General features: G+C 39.2%; 1 protein-coding gene across 1 annotated transcript in view; it reads right to left on the reverse strand.

The window, feature by feature from the left end:
- Nucleotides 1-848: 848 nt before the first annotated feature.
- MAP7 (microtubule associated protein 7) overlaps nucleotides 849-16828 on the reverse strand; it is a 201591-nt gene continuing 185611 nt past the window's right edge. The window contains exons 16-18 of the mRNA XM_064291234.1: nucleotides 11777-11876; nucleotides 4393-4616; nucleotides 849-2405 (exon numbers count right to left, since the gene is read on the reverse strand). Of these exons, the coding sequence (XP_064147304.1) occupies nucleotides 2395-2405; nucleotides 4393-4616; nucleotides 11777-11876 (335 nt within the window). The 3' untranslated portion in view covers nucleotides 849-2394. The remainder of the gene's footprint in view (nucleotides 2406-4392; nucleotides 4617-11776; nucleotides 11877-16828) is intronic.

Genomic DNA, 16828 nt, shown 5'->3' on the forward strand with positions numbered 1-16828 from the left:
CACATGACAGAATTGTTTGAAATTCGCTTTCATTGTAATATATCTCACCAGGTAGCGAGGTTACGCGAGAGTACTTCCCTTTAAGAACTGGAGGCTACCTACCAAATTAAACTGTAATTAGTGAATGATTAAATTGGTGAATGATTAAACTATACAGTTTGTAATGGTGTGTAAAGGAAACTAAAAGTCCACCTACCCTCATTCCATGGTGAGAGTCAGATTTAATTCCTAAGTGCTCCCCTAAACGTAGTAGCATCCGTAGCCCCCTTAAGATCAGGTGACTACTGAGCTTCACGCACTGGACAGAAGGCAATCCAGCCATTGTAAAGGTCAAGGTCATCCTCTCGCAGTGTTGTCTTTCCCAAAATAGAGTTGAGAATTTTACACCCTTTCCATTTAAAACTTGATTACTTAGAAGACTTTCAGGCTTTGCTAATGATGGTACAATTTTAAAAATATAATGAAAAAAGGAAATATAGCCAAAACAGAACTATGCTCTAAATTTTAAATAAACTTATTCTATATGGCTATTCAACAGGAAGATGGAGAAACGTCATTGAAGTAAAATGCTGGACAGCTTGAAAACTCAAGAAATCAGCTTGGGTAAAGTTATAACATATGAGAAGCCTAAGGGTAATACTATCGTCAAACATATTTGGTATTTTATGCTTTGTTGTTGTGTGCTGTCCAGTTGATTCTGACTCATAGCAATTCTATACGACAAAGTAGAACTGCCCCATAGGATTTCCAAGGCTGTAAATCTTTACAGGAGCAGATTGCCAGGTCTTTTCTCCCACAGACCCCTGGTGGTTCTGAATTTTAGACCTTTCGGTTAGCAGCCTAGCACTTAACCGTATGTTGTGCCACCAGGGCTCCTTATTTCATGCTAGGTCAATGAAAAGAAAGAAAACAGCTTTTTTGAACAGTTTTTTTTTTTTTTAATATAACGACTGTGTACATGGACAACTGAGAACAGAAAAAAACCCAAATTAATGTTTTAACAAATTACAGTTGTTATTAAAGACAGTATGTTTGGATTTTAAAGACATAATCCAATAGATGAACAGTCTCTTATTCGATCTAGATTAACCGAATCCTCTTTTAATAAAAGCAACACACTATAGTGGTAGACATTTACCTTTTTGAACACTCTATATAAAAACATGTGTTCCCTCAGTGACACCTCTCTTTCAATATTTAGTTTAGTAGTCTCCAAAATGGTAAAATAAAATTGAATCTAATGGCATATAAAAGTGCAAGTTTGTACAGCTAAGCTCAGCAGCAAAAGTGAAGAAAGAGTGGAAAGTGAGAAACTGACGGACGCTACGCAGAACGAGGACATTCATGAAGGCAACATGTACCGTATCCTGAGTGCCAAACAGAGTCAACATGCCATCATTTTTTCATTGCTCTTAAATGAGCAAAACCAAATTTTTTTTTTTTTTTAATTTAAACAAATATTAAATCTTTATTTCCCCCCAAACAATTAGTGATCAGGTAAGGCAAAGATAAGTCCCTCCATCACTGGGGACAGCAGCAATATACAGACTTCAGAAATAGCCCTGAATTATCAGTAACATTCTCTCATAGTAACATAAGAAGAAATGCATGTAATAAAGCAAATTTGCAATGTTGTCACATTTTTCTAATTTATTTGATTAGTTTATCCAGAAAAACTTTATAAATACATTATTTAAGAGGACAGTAAATTACGTTCTTGCTCTGCAAAAAATAATGCTTTTTCTCACATTTTAAAACTTTTTAGTATGCTTTTGCAAAAGGGGATGCAAGGAGAATGCAATGACAGCTGGGTTTGCAGGATGTCCATGGACAAGTTACATTTACAAGAACCTGGTCATCTGCCTATAATTTGCCTCTACAAATAAAGCTCTTTGCAATATTTAAACAAACTGGCTTAATTTAAACATAATTTAAACACCTCCCTATTCACTCTATTTGTAGAGCAAAGAGGTACTTATTTTTCAAGTACTATGTATTGTAAAAGGTAATTTTTTTGACAATTTTACATGTTAGCTTTTAAGACCAAAATATCTATATAAAAAATCATGCCTAGTCAGTCTATTTCTTTTATAGCCAAATGTTGTCTTTGAAAGAATGCAGAAAAATATGGATTTGCTAAGAAGGAGCATGCTGGAAAAACCATTTTAAAGTATTGAAGAGTAAGGAATATTTTTTCTGTTGGCGAAAATTATTAGAAAAACTATCCAGTCTGTTGTCTTTAGCTAGTTTTAATAAAGTCTTTTCAAAAAGATGTTCGAGAAATCTTTAGAAAACTAGAGGGGGCAGGGGTATGCTCCTTTATAGCATGGAAGGAATTCCATTAACCATAGAAATTCTTATGAAATTTCCGCTTTGGTTCTTCAGAAGAAATGCTCATATAACTTCTATATTAGGAGACAGAAAAAAACACAACAGATTAATAGGACATTTATCTGAAATCATACATAAAGAATATTCCAGTAATACATTTCTAAAACTTACCACACTTTCACATACATTGTTATATATAAGAATACATAATTTAATCAGGGTTCACAGCTTTCATATACTCAAGTGAATTCTACTAATAATGGAAAAATATATATGCTTTACTTCAACATACCATTTACTCTTCTATACTGCACACATAAATTGTCTTTTTCTTTGAGGTCAGGGACTTAACATTCATTTGTCTTGTGCCCTCAGCATTTGATGCTTAGGGTTCCAAACATACTGGAGACTAAATTTTAATAAATAGTCATGACCCCAAAAGGCCTCTGATACCTCTCAAGGTCAAAGACCCTGGATTGTGTTTCCAGGAAATGTATGGAAGTGCAGGATCAGTGGGAATGAAATGACAGAAAACTCAAATCTCTGAAACATTGGGGCCAATGTGATATAAGGCCTGGCAAATGAAGCAAGGAAGTCATCTGAAGTTCCTTTGCTATGAATCTGTGACACGCCAAAGGAAGAAGCTGTGCTGGGACTGTTTTTACCAGCAAAAAAGTAATCAAATTGTTCCCAGAGACTTAAGAATCAGAATGTAAGAACTGGAAGGAACTTTACAACTTCCTTTTATAGTCGTCTTCTTTAGTAGAGTTCACTGAAGTTATTCTTCCAAGATTAATACATTAAAGGAGAAAAAAACCCAAAACACTAGCTTCTTCTGGATGGGTGGTTTAACACTGTCTTTTTCAACCAAGTTAAAGTGGAAAATACCTGTTACAAGTTCACAGGTAGGCTCTAAAATGCATAACAATTTGGCCACAAAGGATTCTATACCAATTCCATGTTAATTAAGCCCATTGAATCTGTTCTTAATGGTGTAGATATGTTGGTCGATATGTGAAAGGAGAGAGAGAGCTGGGATCACCCCACTTATTTTTGAGTCTGTGATTGGATTATGCTGTTAAACTGCTATGACCAGACTGCAATACTTGATGTAGCTCCTTATTTTATTGGGTCCTGTAAAACTCCTGTTCTTTTTGCACAAAGACTTCAGGTCAAGTGTGAGTCCCTGAGACAGTGTCATAGAGAGTAGCAGGCAGTTTCAGCAGCAACTATGCTCACTCGGTGAAGTGTGAAGACCCTAGGGTTCAGTATGTTCCAGCTTGGGCTACTAGGCCCATGATCTAAATCATTTAACTATCCATTCATATTACATCATCTTTAAAAAGGACAGGAACATATCATTCCAGTTGTTAAACCTAAATGAGAAAAACGATGGGAGAACATGATATCAGTCTTCAAATACCTGAAGAGCTGAGAAACGGAGGAAAAATCAAATTTTTTTTTCCAATAGGCAGAATTAGATCCAATGGTCATAAGCCATGGGGAGGCAGCCTCGTCTTTGTTGTTGATTTTGTGTCTGTTATCAATTTGTGACTTAAGAGACCCTATGTGTTAACAAAGTAGAGCTACTCCGTAGGGTTTTCCTGGCTGTCAATCTTTACGGAAGTAGATTCACAGGCCTGTTTCTTCCACCATGCAACTGAGTGGGTTCAAACTGCCAACATTTTAGCTACTAGATGAGCACAAACTGTTTATACCACTCAGGACCTTGAGGTAGCCTTGTCTTAATATGAGGTGCATCCTGGCAGTGAGTGCTGCTGGGTGATGGGGAGAGTTGTTCGGTGAAGGTCCCCCACTGGTGCTGCAGAGGGGATTTCAGTACTAAGTGAGAGTATAAGAAGGGCCCCTGAAATTGCCCAATTTACTTTGAAATTCAGTTTCTATCATCTACACACAATCTTTTCTCCGTTGGCTTATTTGGTCCCTTAGATTCCTTCATAGGATAAAGAGGGACACAGATGCAATGCAGAAGGCAGTTCCTTCCCTCTTGGGTGTTGCATATTTCTGATGATTACAGAACGGGGTTTGAGACAAGCTTACCTGCTGTCTGCTGTGTCTGAACACCATCTACCTGAGGCAGAGGCCCAAGTGTCCCTTCATCATCAAAGGCCAAAATTGGATTCAAAGGAATTTCTGGGCTCTCACTGTTGGTGGCGTCTAATCTGGATGGTTTAGATCCAATGGGTAAATTTATGATTTCTTCAAAATTTTCATTCTGAACAGATACTCCATTTTCATTTGGTTGTTTTTCCAAATTGGGAGTACTGGGGAATTTTAAAAATTAAAATGAGTTACTATCAAAACTGGAAAGAACCCAATAACAACAACAGTCTTAGTAATGTTAGTTGCTTAACCTTTAGAAAATCAGTCTTTTTACATCTCCTTCCCAAATGGTAAAATCAAGCAAATGTAAAACCGATCTTTCCATTGTATTTTTTTGGTGGCGGGAGGTGGGGAAGAGTTTTTTTTTTACACCACCCCCCCCCCCAATTGAGGAAATAGCTTACTTTCCTGAGTCAATGAGAAATATCATATTTGTGGTACACATTCTAAAGCATTTTTGATTTGAATTTTTAATTTTTTATACATTTTTGTTAATTATTAAACCTCTTCTGGAAAAAATATTCTAAATTTCCTACAGGGCATTGCAGGGTACACTGAAAATATTTGTAAAAGTGCTCTAAAAAAAAACCCACAAAAATATTACACATAGTCAGAGTGTGATGGCGCTGTTCTGCTATTTCACTGAGGAGGAAGAGGAAGCTTGGCACGATAATAGTTTGTGTGAGGGTGCAGGCCCGCACACATGTGCACACATACATGCCTAACATCTGCCATTCAGACTGGCTGGTCTACCACACCCATCCCCCTGTTCTTTCCCTAAACCAATGGCGTTCTGTAACCAGGGAAATTGTTTCGGTTCTTAATCCCAAGAGATTTTAAAGAGATGTTTTTGCAAAAAATAAAGAACAGTAATATATCCCCCAAACCTATTTCCTTGGTAATCTTAACTCCTGTCACCTTTCAGGCCTGCATGTGCTAACAAGTTGTAAAGGCAACAACCAACCCCAGACATGAGTCAATAGCTGATGTCATCTCCCCCTCCCACCTGGCTACTCCACCAATTCTTACTTATCAGCAACTGGAGGAACAATTGTGTCATAAACTTTGGACTGATCAATTATTAAAAGTTCAGGGGCAATGTGACGAGCAGAAACTATAAAACTGAAGCTAGTTGAAGTCACTAGGGTTAGGGATTATGAATCTGTGTATCCCCTCAGGGTAAGGCACCAGCTTTTGCATTCTCCCTTTTTGGCTACACTCTGGCATCTGAACACTGGGTGTAAGACTTTTGAGGACTGTATATTTCATGTGGTCAGCTCAAAGCATATGTGGTGAGTGGGGTTGGGGCCACGGTCAGAATCTGATAGTCCACAGAGCTTACTGTAGGACCTAATTTTTCCTTCATGTCTACTATCATGCTATAACAAATAACTTGTAAATTAAAATCTCTTTGTGATGAACTCATAAGATTTGGAGGAAAAAGACTAGGCCAAACATCAAAATTACTATAAATCCCTTATTTAAGAGAACAGAGCCATTCTATTGAAGAGAAACCCTCCCATGGCTCTGAACAAGTTGTTTTCTGGGTTATTTGGGGGTGAGACAGTAGCCTGTCCACCCATGAGAGCTTTTCAGCTTCTATTATAGGTTCCCAACTGGGGGTGGAGAAATATATCAGAATGACCTGAGAAACTTAAAATAATTCCCTCCTTTCCTATTCTGATATCCTCCCCACCCACAAACACTTACTTCTATCTTTTGTTTTCTGTTCTAAGCAAGTTTCCTATTCATGAATAAACACGCCCCTCAGTTCAATCCCTTCAACAGGCGCTATCCCCTTCAAAGACTATTTATCTTTCAAGACCTAAAGATGGCTTCTGGAGTAAGAATTGAGCTGCTCAGGTTCATATATTTCTTTGTACTTTTAAAAGCTGGCCAAAATTTTGATAGCTCATACCTTCTTAAAGTCTATCTATTGACGGTGGGGAGCCTGTCATGGAGGAGAAAGATGGAAAAGAGAATGTCTTTGGGGCTTGTAAAAGGATTATACACAGAAGGGTGAGATCCAGAGAAACCACAGGGGCCACAGGTCTCACTCATGGCCCTCAGGGTTAGGAGTAAGGTTCTGGAAGTTCCTTGACTGGGGTTTCTCTGATAACAAGAGATCTTGGCCCTTCCTGCTAGGAAAACAACGTTAGGATGCCACTGTCATCCTAGGAGGCTGATGGACAGTTTTCTGACATAATCTCTGGGGGTAGTGAGGGGTGAATGTCACACAGTTCACAACACTTATTTTTCCTGAAGAGCAGGCTAGCCAATGTATCAGGTACTCAAGACACTGGAAAGAGTGAAGCTTTTCTTAATCTGATCTAAGGATGTTCATTCTGAGGAGTGGAATTTTCTAGTGAAAACAAACTCTGCCACAGTGATTGTAGCATTTGCCATGGCAGACTGACAGAATACCACCACATCCAGTTCTTCAAAAAGAGGTCCAGGTGACCTCCAAAAGCAGGGATTTAATTCCCAGTGGGCAAGCTGGTGGAATCTATAAATCTACTCTGGGCACACAGGAGTGTATTTAATGAAGATGGTGACTGAGTAAGAGGATTGGGGAATGTTTAACTAAACATGATGCACTGAGGTGAAAAACAATGACTTTACTAAGTGATTTCAAGGTTGACTTGAAACTGAGAGTAAAAAGGAGTCTCAATGAATGTGATTTATTTGTAATTTTAAAGTTTTTAATAGGATTTCATATGTAAAACTGTTTAAAAACTTGAGCCCCCACTGAATCAAAGGGAATATTTACTAATAAACAAGAACCTGTTTTAGGAATGGTTAAACAATGCAAACCCATTGCCATTGAGTCAGACAGAGTAGAACTGCCCCATAGAGTTTTCAAGAAGCAGCTGATGGATTCAAACTGCCAACTTTTGTTTAGCTGCCGAGCTCTTAACCACTGGGCCACCAGGACTCCTTCAGATTAGTAATTGAGAGTGAACTGTTTGTGCTACCGGGACTTCCAGTTGTCCTCGAATTGATCCCAACTCCTGGAGACCCATGTCTTTCAGAGTAGAGCTGCACTGCATAGCATTTGCAAGGCTGTGACCTTCCAGAAGATCACTAGACCTTCCTTCTGATGTGCCTCTGGGTGAGTTCAAACCATCAAACTTTTGGTTAGTAGTCAAGTTCTTAACCAATTGGACCATCCAAGGACTTTCAGAGCTTTCAGAGCTCCTTCATAGATACTTTTCATTGGACTCCCCAAGACCCTGTGGGAGAAATATATTTATTTCCAGATGAGGAAACTGTGGCTTGGGTAGGCTGATCCCAGAGTCACTGAGCTTCTCAGGAGTAAAGCCAGGCTAGGACTTCTGGTTCTAAAGCTCTTTCTCCCACACTCATGCTGATGAACTTCTAGAGAAATATGACTAAAATGATCAAAGAGCTGGGGAAGGTGCCTTTTAAAGATAAATTGACCGAATTGCTCAGCAGAGGGCTGTGGGGTCCATGGTCTCGGGGAACATCTAGCTCAATTGGCATAACATAGTTTATAAAGAAAATGTTCTACACTGGTGAGTAGCGTCTGGGGTCTTAAAAGACTGTGAGTGGCCATCTAGGATACTCCACTGGTCTCACCTCTTCCAGAGCAAGGAAGAATGAAGAAAACTAAAGACACAAGAGAAAGACTGGTCCAAAGGACTAATGGACCACATCTACCATGGCCTCCACCAGACTAAGTCCAGTACAACTAGATGGTGCCCAGCTACTACCACTGACTGTTCTGACAAGGATCACAATAGAGAGTCCTGGACAGAGCTGGAGACAAATGTAGAACAAAATTCTAACTCAAAAAGAAAGACCAGACTTGCTGGCCTGACAGAGACTAGAAAAACCCTGAAAGTGTGGACCCCAGACACTCTTTCAGCTCAGTAATGAAGTCACTCGTGAGGTTCACCCTTCAGCCAAAGATCATACAGGCCCATAAAAAAGAACAAGACAGGGTGCACCAGCCCTGGGGCAGGCACTGGAAGGTAGGAGGGAACAGGAAAGCTGGTAATAGAGAACCCAGGGTTGAGAAGGGAGAGTGTTGACATGTCTTAGGATTGTTAACCAATGTCACAGAACAATGTGTGTACTGTTTAATGAGAAACTAGTTTGTTCTGTCAATCTCCTCTAAAGTACAATAAAAAATTAAAAAACAAAAAAAATAAAGATAAGGTAAATTAATTTATTGCCTCTCAGCTCCAAATTCACCCTTTATTCCTATTCTATAAAAGTAGATTTAGGCATTTTAAATAATTTTCCTTTGCCACCTGGCAGGACCTTAAGCTTTGTCAGTAGAGGCTGCTGGAGAGATATTGCAAGAGGAAACAGTTTTGCTTCCTGGTTCCGATGTGTCTGCTCCACAGGCTCCTGCAGTGTGAACAGCCGACCGGGCACCTGGTTCCTATGGTGTGAATGGCCTTCTGGTACCTGGCTCCTGCAATGCATAGTGGCCAGAAACTTCTCCCAGTGCTCCCTTGGGGTAGATTTATAGCAGAATGCCTCTGCTGAGGCATCTTCCGGTGAACAGCTTTCCCTGACACCCTAGGGGGTGGATTTCTGGCAAATTCTGCCAGCACAAAACCACAGCAACTTCTCTGTCATCCAGTGAGCTGTGGTTCCGCCCTCTTCAACAAGGTCTAGATCTCAGACCTGGTGAGTGGGGGTCTTCTTTACATGCAGCCCTAGGTGCCATAGCTACTCTTGATATCTGATATCCCTGTATTTAGATTCTCTTCTTACCAGCCAATCCCTTGTTCCTCCAATCCCAAGGAATTCTTCGTATTAAACTTTCCCTGTTTAAATTAATGTGTGGTTTCTCTCTTCTGATCAGACTGTCTGATACGGCAAGCATATTAGGACTCTATAGTTTATAAGATGAAAACAGAGAGGGAGTAGAAACAAAATCCATAAAACGATGAAGGTTATGGGAAATTTGAACACAGATTTATTCCCTAAAACCTAGTTTATTACAACCGCTTGAAATAAGTAGCTGTAAAAGAACTAAAACTTTTAAAAGCAGTGTGTTGTATTTACTAACACAAGAGGTGATGGAGAGTGAAAATACAGATTGCTTCAAAACTGGTCTTGATAAATTCAAGGAAGACAAATGTCAAAATAATTCAGGGAAACAGAGTTGCTTAGGTTACACATCAAAAATGATATGAGAACCCCTGAGGGAGCAGGAGATCAGTGGGATGCAGACCCCAAATTCTCACAAAAAGACCATACTTAATGGTCTGACTGAGACTAGAGGAATCCCGGCGATCATGGTCCCCAAACCTTCTGTTGGCCCAGGACAGGAACCATTCCCGAAGACAACTCATCAGACATGGAAGGGACTGGACAATGGGTAGGAGAGAGATGCTGATGAAGAGTGAGCTATTTGTATCAGGTGGACACTTGACACTGTGTTGGCATCTCCTGTCTGGAGGGGGGATGGGAGGATAGAGTGAGTTGGAAGCTGGCAAAATTGTCACGAAAGGAGAGACTGGAAGGGCTGACTCATTAGGGGGAGAGCAAGTGGGAGTACGGAGTAAGGTGTATATAAACTTATATGTGACAGTGTGACTCGATTTGTAAACGTTCACTTGAAGCTCAATAAAAGTTAAAAAAAAAAAAAAATGATATGAGTGAGAGTCATACCAAGGAACAAATTTAACATCACACTAAATATTCCTTGCAGGCCAGTGTCATTCACAAATGGACTGTTTCTCAAACTGGGGTCTGATTCTCTACAGGAAATTTTTTTAAAATTTATGTTTTCACTTTGATAAGAATTTTTTAAAATCAACAGAATAGTCTGTCACCTGACTATCACAGCGCTGAGTTTTACCACGTGATTTTTGTGCTTGATTTTAGACTTGTATTTCAGAGTAAACCAGGCAGTATCAGCTTTTATCAGGTTATTTGACAAGGGCTAATGACAAATGAGGATCCACGGTGGGGCAGTGGTTAAGTGCTTGGCTGCTAACAAAAAGGTCAGCAGTTCAAACTCACCAGCCACTCCTTGGAAACCCTATGGGACAGTTCTTCTTTGTCCTATAGGGTCGCTATGAGTTGGAATCAACTCAATGGCAACGGGTTTGGTTTGGTTTTACGTAGTGCACATTTATCATTACCTTTTTTTTTTTATCATTCAGGTAATGCATAATGGTGCATTAGTGCCAAGTAAAAGCCAAGGGACATTATGATAGTTTGAAGTTTTAAAGCAGTTCAAATAGAGAAAAGCAGTGAGTGAAATGCATCATCAGCAACTCATGACACTCTAAGCAACTAATGCCTAATGCAAAAGGCATCAATCAGTGTCATGTGTAAATTATAGATGTAATTTCAGAAAAATATCATTCCTCGATAATAAATGACTTTTGTTTAATTTGAATGTTCTTGGTCTAACAGTTTTATTTTTACTTAAATTTGTGATTGCTGTTTTGGCTTGACAGATAAATAACAACTGTAGAAATATTAGGCCTAATTTTATATTTGTACACCTTTAAGTAAAAATAATACAAGTAACTCTGGGCATTTGTTAGAACTTTTCCCCCTCCTTTAAAGGGATCCACACTGGGGTAAATGGCCAATGGATTTAATTTATTAGGGTCATCCTTATGTTATAGTCTGATGTTTATATTTGATACTATTCTGGACCAGTCTATATGGTTAGGTAAAGGAGAAGAAAAATTCTATGCCTATAGTTTTCCTAATGGCTTGATAGGTACCACTGCTATTAATAATATACTATAAAAACTTTTGGCATCTAAATTACTTTTACCATGAAACAAACCTGTGACTTACTATAATTTTATGTATAGCTCAAATACAACCGTTACATATCATTAAAGGATGTACATATGGTCCATATCAGGAGATATAAAGAAAACTAACAACTTACTCCCTGTAACTTTCTTTAATAAGCAAAAAACCAAACCCATTGCTGTTGGGTCATTCTGACTCGTAGTGACTCACTAGAACTGCCCCATACAGTTTCCAAGGAGCAGCTGGTGGATTCGAACTGCCAACCTTTTTCTTAGCAGCAAGCTCTTAACCACTGTACCACCAGGCCTCCAATTTTCTTTAATCATCATTCTAAAACCTTACTATCACATTTAAAGACTCAAGAAAAAAGATTATTCCCCCCTTTTCAGAGTACAGAATTACTAGTTCTGCCAAAAATTTGTGAATCCTAATAAAAATAAATCTTAATGTTAAAACCTTGAAATTCCTTTAGGCCCAGGAAATGCTGGTGGAATAGGTGAGGTAAGTGTGCTGTAATGTGTGTCAGTGAAAAAGAAAAGGCCCCAGTTGTTCAACTCACCTCTCCACAGTTGCGTTCAATTGGTGTGAGGTAACCACTTGTGGGCTGGCCACTGGTTCTCCATTTCCTGGAGAGTTTGTCACACATGGAAGTGCAGATACTGTTAGACATAGCCAAGGAGAGGGAACAAAGAGTTACTGATACTGTATTAGCAAACTCAGAATCTATGGAGCAGAATTGCTGGATTTATGTCATGTCTGCTACTTTACCAGCTGTGTGACCTTGGGCAAGCCACTTAAACACTCTGTACCTCAGTTTCCTCAATGGATAATAGTACCTACACCTCATAGGATACTGTGAGAATTAGATGTATTAATAAATGTGAAGTGCTTAGAATAGTGCTCAGTACATTGTAAGGGCTAAAAGAAATGTTGTTATTACCTTCGCTTGCACTAAATTCACTCTGGACAGAAAATTATAATATTAAAACTGAAGCAATTAATGAAGATAGCAGTTAGCTGACTTGGTCAGGCTGACTCTAAACATCTGCTATAGATGGAATTGTGCCCCCCCAAAATATGTGTTGTAAATCCTAATCCTGGTACCTGTGAATAGGAGCCCTGGTGGCACAGTGGTTAAGTGCTTGGCTGCTAACTGAAAGGTAGGTGGTTCGAACCCACCATCTGCTCCTCAAGAGAAAAGACCTAGTGATCTGTTCCTGTAAAGATTTCAGCCTAGGAAAGAAACCCTATGGGGCAGTTCTACTCTGCCCAACGAGTCTTAATCTACTGGATGGCACACGATATACCTGTGAATGTACTCTCATTTGGGAATAGGGTTTTCTTTGTTATGTTAATGAGGCCATATAAGTGTAGGATATGTTTTAAACCAACCACTTTAGAGATGTAAAAGGACATTAGACACGGAAGCAAGTAAGCACAAATGGGGGGAGGAAGATGTCATATCATATGAAGCTCACCAAGGAGCCCAGAAACAGAAGCTGAAAAGAGATAAGGACCTATCCTTAGAGCTAACGCAGAGAGAAAGCCTTTCCCTAGAGCTAGTGCCCTGAATTCAGACTTCCAGCCTCCTAATTGTGAGAAGAAAAATTTCTGTTCGTTAAAGCCACCCACTTGTAGTCTATCTCTTATAGCAGTTCTAGATAACTAAGACCACATATTTACTGAAGGATTCAGAGCAAATCACTACGGATACCTTAAGTTACAAAAAAAAAAAAAAAAAAATTCTAAAACTCAGTTTAGTTCTAGTTACACTTAGAATGAGGAAGATTTCATGAATGGAAGGCCACCTCATTATTCAATGCTCAGCTTAATTGTTAGCTTAAGCTACCAATATGATTAACTTTAAAATCTGGGGCAGGGTTACTTAAAAATATGTGGCAGTTTATGGCTCAGTCTTGATGTGAGAAAACCATGGAGGTAAAAACACGGGAAGATAGATGCCATGCAAAGATACATCTGCAAGTTAAGGATTGCTGGCAGCCACTGGAAGCAGGCACAGGACGGTTGAAATAATTTCAAAGAAGTTTCAAGGGAGTTTTATTTCCCAATCTGGCACAAATTCAATAAAACTGTCAGAGATGCAATGAGTCTGATAACTGAAGTGAAGGAGTGATTAGTGATTACTTGAAAACTAGTAAAATTTACAAAGCTAATAACAGGCAGCGTCTGAGAAGACTTCTGATCGGTCTAGCAAACTCATCTGCCTCCCTACTTGCCCCAGAGAATCCACTTTGGAGCACTGATGACACCAGTTAGCACTTTACCAGATGTGTGACTGGGAAAAGAGGAAGATTTGCTGTCCACAGATGATCCTCAAACCTCTTTTTAGCAGTTTAAACTCAAACCAAATTTTGTATAACTGTTGAAAAACGTGGGTATATTGATTGACAAGTTTCCCCTTTCCTCTCACCTTTGTCCATTCTTAGGTTGATGTACAAAAAATACTGAAAGAACTGATAGGGGAATAACAGGGGGCATGAAACACAAGGGAAAGATGAAAAACAAGGAGTCTGGCCATGCAAACTATAGAATCAGTCCGTCAAATAATCCTTAGTACAATTTACATCTTAAATGATCATTCTGACAGCTTATTGGACTATTACCAGCTTATGACCCGTATCTATCTCATCATTCTTGAAGAGAGCATGCTAAAAAATGCAACGGGCTTAATATGCAACAACTAGGACTATTCTCCAAACAAGGCTAATTAAAAACCCAAAAAACCAAACCCGCTGCCATCAAGTCAATTTTGACTCATAGCAACGCTACAGAATAGAGTAAAACTGCCCCATAGGATTTCCAAGGAGTTGCTGGTGGATTTGAACTGCTGACCTTTTGATTAGTTTAGCAGCTGAGCTCTTAACCACTGCACCATCCAGGCTCCTACCTTTCAAACAGTCTGCAAACCCTATTATAAAGCAAATGGAACATAACAGAAGCCCAGGCCAGCCTTAATTGAAACAAACCCAAAACACCAATAATATTTTATATTTGAAAACCCCTAAGATTTACACCAACATAAACAGCAATTATACATGTGGATCTCACCAGATGGAATACACAGGAATCAAACTGACTATATTGTGGAAAGAGACAATGGAAAAGCTTAGTATCATCAGTCAGAACAAGGCCAGAGGCCATTTGTGGAACAGACCATCAATTGCACATATGCAAGTTCAAGTTGAAGCTGAAGAAAATTAGAGCAAGTCTGCAAGAGCCAAAGTAGGACTTTGAGTCTATCCCACCTGGATCTGGAAACCGTCTCAAGAATAGATTTGATGCATTGAACACTAATGACCAAAGACCAGATGAGTTGTGGAATGACATCAAGGACATCATACACGAAGAAAGCAAGAGGTCCTTAAAAAGACAGGAAAGAATGAAAAGACCAAAATGGATGTCAGAAGAGACTCTGAAACTTGCTATTAAACATTGACTGGCTAAAGCAAAAGGAAGAAAAGATGAAGTAAAAGAGCTGAACGGAAAATCTCAAAGGGCGGCTTGAGAAGACAAAGTAAAATATTATAATGACATGTGAAAAAAGATGGAGATAGAAAATCAAAAGGTAAGAACACGCTTGGCATTTCTCAAACTGCAAGACTGAAGAAAAAATTCAAGCCTGGGGTTGCACAGTGAAGGATTCTATGGGGAAAATATTAAATGATGCAGGAAGCATCAAAAGAAGATGGAAGGAATACAGAGTCACTATATCAAAAAGAATTGGTTGATGTTCAACCACTTCAGGATGTAGCATATGATCAGGAACGGATAGTAGTGAAGGAAGAAGTCCAAGCTGCACTGAAGGCATTGGCGAAAAACAAGGCGACAAGAATTGACAGAATATTGACTGAGATGTTTCAACAAACAGATATAGCACAGGAAGTGCTCACTGGTCTATGCCAAGAAATCTGGAAGACAGCTACCTGGCCAACCAACTAGAAGAGATCCATATTTATGCCTATTACCAAGAAAGCTGATCCAACCAAATGTGGAAATTATGGAATAATATCATTAAAATCACACACAAGTAAAATTTTGCTGAAGATGATTCAAAAGTTGCTGCAGCAGTATATCAACAGGGAACTGCCAGAAATTCAAGCCAGATTCAGAAGAGGATGTGGAGCCAGGGATATCATTGCTGATGTCAGATGGATCCTGGCTGAAAGCAGAGAATATCAGAAAGATGTTTACCTGTGTTTTACTGACTATGCAAAGGCATTTGACTGTGTGGATCATAACAAATTATGGGTAACATTGCGAAGAATGGCAATTCCAGAACATTTAATTGTGCTCATGAGGAACCTGTACATAGATAAAGAGGCAGTCATTTGAAAGGAACAAGGGGATACTGCGTGGTTTAAAGTCAGGAAAGGTGTGCATCAGGGTTGTATCTTTTTATCATATTTATTCAGTTTGTATGCTCAGCAAATAATCCAAGAAGTTGGACTATATGAAGAAGAATGGGGCATCAGGATTGGAGAAAGACTCATTAACAATCTGCGTTATGCAGATGACACAACCTTGCTTGCTGAAAGTGAAGAGGACTTGAAGTACTTACAGATGAAGATCAAAGACCACAGCCTTCAGTATAGATTACGCCTCAACACAAAGAAAACAAAAATCCTCACAACCAGACCAATAAGCAACATGATAAAGGAGAAAAGATTGTAGTTGACAAGGATTTCATTTTACTTGGATTTGCAGTCAACAGTCATGGAAGCAGCAGTCAAGAAATCAAAAGATGCACTGCATTTGGCAAATGTGCTGCAAAAGACCCTTTAAAAGTGTTGAAAAGGAAAGATGTCATCTTGAAGACTAGGTGCGCCTGACCCAAGCCACGGCATTTTCAATCACCTCATACACAAGTGAAAGCTGGATGATGGACAAGGAAAACTGAAGAACTGACGACTTTGAATTGTGGTGTTGGAAAGAATATTGCATATATTTGAGTATAAGCCACCTGAATTTAGAGACCATGGACTGCCAAAAGAACAAACAAATCTGTCTTGGAAGAAGGACAACCAGAATGCTCCTTAGACGCAAGGATGGTGAGACTACGTCTTACATACTTTGGACATGTTATCAGGAAGGATCAGTCCCTAAAGAAGGATATCATCCTTGCTAAAGCAGAGGATCAGTGAAAAAGAGGAAGACACTCAATGAGATGAAATGACACAGTGGCTGCAACAGTAGGCTCAAGCATTATGATTGTGAGGATGGCACAGGACTGGCAGTGTTTCATTCTATTGTACTCAGGGTCACTGTGAGTTGGAACTGACTCAATGGCACCTGACAATAACAGAATTTACAGGGATTTTTTTTCTCACATAAATAATCTGATTTGATCTTTATTGCAGTTCTGTGAGGTACTCCAGCCTTTTTTTTTTTTTAAAAAAAAAACAGAAACTGAGGTACCTCTGGTTCTTTCTTTTCATACTACAGACGAGGAAAGAGAAGGACTGAATGGTGAGCTATCTATTCAACCACTTGCATATGCAATCATGAAGACTGGATAGGTCATGGAAAGAGCAGAATTAGAAGCTGGTGACCAGCTTTACCTGTGAGCCCCCTGGTATAGAGACTTGGTGTA

This window comes from Loxodonta africana, chromosome 1 (genome assembly GCF_030014295.1).
Source record: "Loxodonta africana isolate mLoxAfr1 chromosome 1, mLoxAfr1.hap2, whole genome shotgun sequence".
Classification (NCBI taxonomy): Eukaryota; Metazoa; Chordata; class Mammalia; order Proboscidea; family Elephantidae; genus Loxodonta; species Loxodonta africana.